The sequence below is a fragment of the Lipotes vexillifer genome, unplaced genomic scaffold (assembly GCF_000442215.2).
Source record: "Lipotes vexillifer unplaced genomic scaffold, Lipotes_vexillifer_v1.1 scaffold999, whole genome shotgun sequence".
Taxonomy (NCBI): Eukaryota; Metazoa; Chordata; class Mammalia; order Artiodactyla; family Lipotidae; genus Lipotes; species Lipotes vexillifer.
This window is the reverse complement of record NW_006774368.1, coordinates 1,920,608-1,927,221: the sequence shown is the minus strand read 5'-3', so window position 1 is coordinate 1,927,221 and position 6,614 is coordinate 1,920,608. Positions and strand designations below refer to the sequence as shown.

Genomic DNA, 6,614 nt, shown 5'->3' with positions numbered 1-6,614 from the left:
TGTAGGGAAAGAAATATAAAGGAAATAGTTAAGGGACTTCCCTGGTGGTGCAGTGGATAAAAAAAAACAAACCTGCCGGCCAGTGCAGGGGACACAGGTTTGAGCCCTGGTCCGGGAAGATGCCACATGCCATGGAGCAACTAAGCCCGTGCGCCACAGCTACTGAGCCTGCTCTCTAGAGCCCAAGAGCCACAACTACTGAAGCCCGCGCGGCTAGAGCCCGTGCTCTGCAGCAAGAGAAGCCACCACAATGAGAAGCCCGTGCACCACAACAAAAAGTAGCCCCCATTCGCCGCAACTATAGGAAGCCCACGCACGGCAATGAAGACCCAATGCAGCCAAAAATAAATAAAATTAAATCTTTAAAAAAAAAAAAGGAAGTAGTTGAAATGAAATAAAACAATGAATACGAACAGCATCAGTAGCTGCTCAGTCCATGCAGTTGCTCAGGCCGACCTTCCTGGAGAAATCTTTGACACTTTGTTTTCTGCCACCCCCGTACAATAGTGAGTAAATCCTCAGAACACAATATTCAGAATTAAACCATTCTCACTACCTACACTGGCACCACCTTGGTTTAAGCCACCATCATCTCTCAAAATTATGTAGCCTGTAATGCTTTTCCTGCCTTCATTCTTGTCCCCCTTCAGTCTATTTGCAACACAGTAGTAGAAAAGTAAATCAAATCATGTCACATCTCCGCGCAAAAGACACCAAGGCATTTCACTCAGAATGAAATCCAAAGCCCTAACAGTGGAAGAAAGCCCTAAATATCTTAGACCATCCCCTTGGGGAGCCCTTTGCCTGTCTGACTATTGCTTCCTCTGTTCCAGCCACTGTCCTCCTAGCTCTTCCTCTCTCTAGACAGGTTCCCACCTGAGGGTCTTTGCACTAGCCATTCCTTCTGCCCATCTGACATCCACATGACTAATTCTCTCTCCTCCTTTAAGTCTTTGCTGGTCAAATGTCGTCTTCTTTCCTCTAACCCCCTATTTATTTATTATTTATTTGGCTACTCCGGGTCTTAGTTGCGTCATGTGGGATCTAGTTCCCTGACAACGGATCGAACCCAGGCCCCCTGCATTGTAAGTGTGGAATCTTAGCCACCGGACCACGAAGTTAGTCCCTAACCCTCTATTTAAAATTGCAATCTGCCTATGTGCCTCACCTCCGTTCTCTCAATTTTCTTTAACCCGATCTGTTTATTTTTATAGCAATCATCACCTAATGAAGATTTTTTATTTACCAGTTTATTATTAAATGTATTGTTTATGATTTCCCCACATTAGAAGATATTTTCAAAGAAGGAAGGGATTTGTATCCATTCTCTTCACTCTACTGCCTAGAATAGAACCTGCCACACACAATGAACACCAAAAGGTAGTTCTTTGAAAAGAATAATAAACGAGATGTACTTAAAAAAAAACAACAACTAGATGTACTTTTGATGATAGAGTAAGAAAAAAAGGGGGAAGTCACAAATAAACAATATAGAGAATTAAAAGGGGATGTAGGCCCAGTAGATTTTTTAAACCACAAAATAGCATGTTTATACCCATCCAACAGTTAAAAAATATTTTCCTAGAAAATTGATAATCCCCTAGAAAACTATAGCTTACTAAAACTTAGTCAAGAAAGAAAAAACAGAAAATCAAATGTAAAACTGTAGTATAAAGGAATTGAAACAGTAGTTTTAAATCTATTCATCAAAAAAACTCTATCAGGACAGATTTCACAGAGAAATTCTAACAATCCTTCAATTCCTATCTTACACATACTGTTCCGGAGAATAGAAAAGGGGAGAAAGAATCCAAACTCGTTCTATGAAAATAGCCAAAATGTCAAAACTGGACAAGGAAAGAAGGAGAAAGGAAAAACTAAAGGCCAGTTTCACTATTAACACACAGACATAAAAATCCTAGATAAAATGTCAAATCCTTCAAGGATAACAAGTATACATCATGGCCAAGCAGGGTTTAATCCAAAAAATGAAAAGATGGTTTAACATTAGAAAATGTATCAATGTAATTTACATATGAACAAATTAAAGAATAAAGCCATATGCTCAACTCAATAGATGTAGGGAAGATATAGGGAAAAAACACACGATAAAATTCAGTACCCAACACTCCTTAACATAAGGAAGGAAGGGTACCTACCCAAAGCCTATAGCAATGATTCTAGTTATTGGTGAAATGTTAGAAGCATTCCATTCAGAACTGGGAACAAATGAGAATGTCTGCTATCAGTGCTTCTATTAAATATTGGACTGGAAGTTCTAGTCCTAGCTAGTAAAATAAGACAATAAAACAGGATAAAAAGTATAAGGTTTGAAAAGGGGGAGAAAAAATTGCCGATATTTGCAGACGATAGGATTGAACTGTCCGTCATTCTAGACTATGGAACATGGCACAGAGAATCATGCTCAGATGCCCCATCCCTCCAAGCACCACGTTAGCCAAAGAGTAGTGACAGATGAATATCCAAAAGAGAGAGAGAAAAAGACATAGACAAAATCTCAAATATAAAAATAATATCTCCAAAACAGGAACAAGAATAGAATTGCAAAATGGTGATGGGTTCCAGGTCTGAGAGAAGACAGTGGTTGTAAGAATTCAGTTTTGTGAGGTAAGCGGGATCCAGAAGTGCTCCAAGTCAGGTGTGGAAGACCCACCAGTGGTAGCCAGCGGTGGGGAGGGGCTCCCCAACTCAGGAAAGGAAGCTAACAGCAGAAACCATACAAACAAAAACAGCTATTGACTTTTTACTGGGGCTATAGCTTTATTTAGGGAGATAGGATGGAAAGACAAGGCCTCACTCACAGGAGTTGAGACAACACACCTTTCTGGAGGAGAGAGGGCAAAGATGGGGGCTCGGGTGGGGAGACAGAGAGATGAAGAGAGAGACTGAAAACAAACTTTTCATTGAAAATTAAAATGAAACTTATCTATTGTGTCAGAAGTCAAGATAAGAGTTATCTTTGGGGCAGTAGTAAGATGGGATACAGGGAATGGGTTTTAAGAATCTGGTAACATTTTATTTCTTGATCTGAATGATGGTTACACAGGTGAAATCATTCTGAAAATTCATTAACCTGTGTATTAATAATCTTCGTACCTTTCTGTATGTATGTTGTAGTTCAGTAACTAATTTACTTTTTAAAAAGCTTGAAAACAAATATATAAAGTAATCAAATGTTTACACAGATAGTCGATAAAGCCAATAAGTGGATGATGAATTCATTCCAGGTGAAATAAAGTTTTAAAAATCTTTGACAGAGCTTTAAAATACGTATGCTGAGAATATACAAGGATAAAAATAAAGACAGAGCATAAGAAATTATGAAATAAAAACGGGCATAAATGATAAGATATATAGTAAAAAGCTAATTAGAAAATGGAAATGAAAAAGATAGTCATGGAAATAAAAATGGAATCAATGCTATAATGTCTAGTACAGAAGAAGTAAAAGAAGCTTTTTAATATGAAAGTGCAAGTTAAAAAGTATAGACAATAGATGGAGAGGCTCCAACATTTAACTAGTAGCTGTTCTCTAAAGGAAGAGAATGGGAGAAGAAACAATATTTTGAAAAGGTAATTGCTAAGAATTTTCCATAACTGAAAAAAGATATGAGTTCTCTAATCACAAGTTATACTCAGGGCAATGACCAAGATAAAAAGGAAATAAATCTATACAAATAGGCAGATGATAGTAAAACTGCAGAACATTAAGTATAAAAGATATTCTTAAAAATTCCCAGACAAATGCATTGGAAAATTTAAAAGCAATGAAAAATATAATTTCCTGAAACCTGACTCAAGAAGAAATAAAAATCCAAATAAACCTACTAGCACCAAAAAAAGAAAAAATCAAACTGGTAATCAAGAGTCTTCTCTGGTCCTAAAATACACTAGAGCCAGATGGTTTTATTTGAGAACTCCACCAAACCTCTAAATTACAAGTAACCTTTATCTTATATAAAACTGTTTCATAGAACAGAAACTTATTTTATGTGGTTATAATCATCTTAGTACCAAGACCAGAGAAGGGCAATACAAGAAAAAAAAATGATAGATAAATTTCCTTTATGAACAAATATACAAAATAATAAATATAAATATATACAAAAATAAAAATAAATGTTGGCAAATAAAATTCAACATCATATTAAAAAATACCCCACAGGAGTAGGAAAAAAACAATACCCCATGACCACAAGATTTGTCCCTGGTGATCTTCATCTAAACCCATAGAGTGTAGAAGAAAATATGAAAGATTATTTTTATAAGAAGATTGATTAAACAAGACACCAGAAGCACAAATCACAATACGAAATAAAAATTAAGACAACAGTGTAATACTATTTTTTCTATGAGATTGACAATATGAAAAACATTTGATAATACGAAGTGTTGTTGGAGAGGGTGGGAAAACAGACGTGCTCACGTTCAAATCAACAGTTATAACTTCTTTGCAGGGCAGTTTTTCTCACATTTATCAAAAATGTGTAAGATATAAATCCTTTTAGATCTAGTATATAGTGTATAAACAGCCGCTTCATAAAACAAGATATATGGTTACTTTACATACACACACGCAGACACACACATGCACTCAAATAAATGATTGCGTTAGGAGAAAGCACACGTGAAGCTAAGTAGCACCTCTTCAACGCCAACCGTTGATGCAGGGAAGGGGTGAGCAGGGGCCTGTAGTGTTGCAAGGGAAGTATGAATCATGGAGTCCTTCTTGGAAGACGTGAAGAGCAGAAATGAACGAAAGGGTAGTGTGAGCAACTACAGGCGTAAAGAATGACACACCCTAAAGCTGGGGAATGGGAATTAAATGTCTCGTGGACATGACACAAAAGCAGTCTGCTGTTGGGGGCAGAGGGAAGGGAGCTTTCCAAGGGTGATGCCACTGCTGATCAGAGGAGGGGATTTTACTCTTCCGAGATGCCCTACGCCATAAGAGGGTTTAGATTTGCTATATTAAGCAAGGGAGAGTGGTGGGTGGGGTTTTCACTGGGTAAGGCACCATGCAAATGGCATCTGAGGGAAACTGTGCTAAAGGTCATTGGTTATCTGTGGTGGACAGGACTAGTTATCATAGTACTGCCAAGAGGGATGACAAGCCTGAACTTGAGCTGGGTCGGCAAGAATAGAAAGGACCTCTAACAATCTCAATGACAAACTTGTGGTTGGTTTGGAAATTTTTAAATTTTAAAATTAAATATATCTTGGAACAATGGATATTTACAGGGGGAAAATGAATCATGTTTTGGAATTAATCACATTTTATTTTTTTTATACTCTTCCTGGCTTGTGCAAGGTGAAAAGCAGTAACGCAGATTTTAGAAAAGTGAGTAAAACAACTATAGGAAGTTCAATTTTTGTGACTTAAGAAAGTGCTGTCATTCCCATTATGATTGAAGGTTTTTTTCTCCCTCTTTTAAATTCATCTCAGGAGAGGGCTTTTAGGGGACCTTCCAAAGGTTAGCGCTACATAAATAGATGGCTTGAAAAAATAGAATTATTGACCTAAAGAAGTCCCACCCAAGGCCCCAGCCCCCGACTTACCTGCACTTCCAACACTGAGCCACAGAAGAAGCCCCCATGACCAGAAGCAGCCCTCCCAGGGGTCTGGGGCCATCGCTGAGCTGGAAGTCTCAGAGCTGGGGTGAAGCCGACCCCTAATGACAAAGAGATCTCATAACCCAGGCTCTCACAGTTTTGAACACTAAACACCCACTCGGGTCTCACTAATCATTAACTGGCCTCATGACCTGTAACAGGTCTCTCCCTATTTGTTTAACTTCCCCAGTTTTTCTGTTTCTTCTTCTCAATGAAAAGAAATATACTTTTTTCTTTTCTTTTTTTTTAAGCAGGGGACATTGAAACACATTGCCCTTCCTCTCTGAGCCAAACATCATCAGGAAACTATTTCCTGCACCTCTCCCACTTCCTATTATAAAATGTTAGTAAAAACCAAGACAGAAGTCTTTCATCTCTAGGGGATCACAAACCCACATTGTCCCGGAGTCATCTGTGGACGTGCTTGCCCCCTAGGAGGACTCTGAGTGGCTTGAGGGCAAAGACCTTCTCTTTTCATTTTTGAGTCCCTAGTGCCCAGCACAGAGCTGAGCCAAGAACGTATTGATATGTTTCGTGTACATTTAACGGAAATAACAAAAGAAGATGAAGTTGGCCTCTGAGAGTACTATCCTTTGATAGAATCTTGGGGCTAGAAGTCCAACCTCTAAGAAGAGTCATTCAGTGTCTTGAATTCACTGATAAGAAACAAAGAAATAGAGAACGAAAATGACCTATGGAGATCCTTCTGCTGGAAGTGGCAGAGCTGGCCTAGAACCAGGGTGTTTCCAGTATACCGCGTGGCCTCTTCACCCAAAGGAGTGGCAGAAACCACAGAGCGCTAGCTCTAGATGGGTCAGGGGAAGGGGGAGGCACCGTACTTGCCCAGCTCGCCTTAATTGCAGCACATTGCTGTGAGGCAGAGAACCCACCAACAGGGCAGTATGGAACTTTCTGGACCATAGCTCTGTGAGGGGAGTACTATCTACATACAGCTTCAGGGTATAGAGGGGTTAAGTACCT

The 6,614-nt window shown here is 38.9% G+C and overlaps 1 protein-coding gene across 3 annotated transcripts in view; it reads right to left on the bottom strand.

Annotated features, from left to right (window-relative positions):
• The window catches only part of PLA1A (phospholipase A1 member A), a 34,266-nt gene extending 28,548 nt beyond the window's left edge, over positions 1–5,718 (bottom strand). For all 3 annotated transcript variants that reach the window (XM_007449137.1, XM_007449138.1, XM_007449139.1), the window contains exon 1: positions 5,580–5,718. In XM_007449137.1, the coding sequence (XP_007449199.1) occupies positions 5,580–5,652 (73 nt within the window). In that variant the 5' untranslated portion in view covers positions 5,653–5,718. The remainder of the gene's footprint in view (positions 1–5,579) is intronic.
• Between the last annotated feature and the right edge of the window lie 896 nt (positions 5,719–6,614).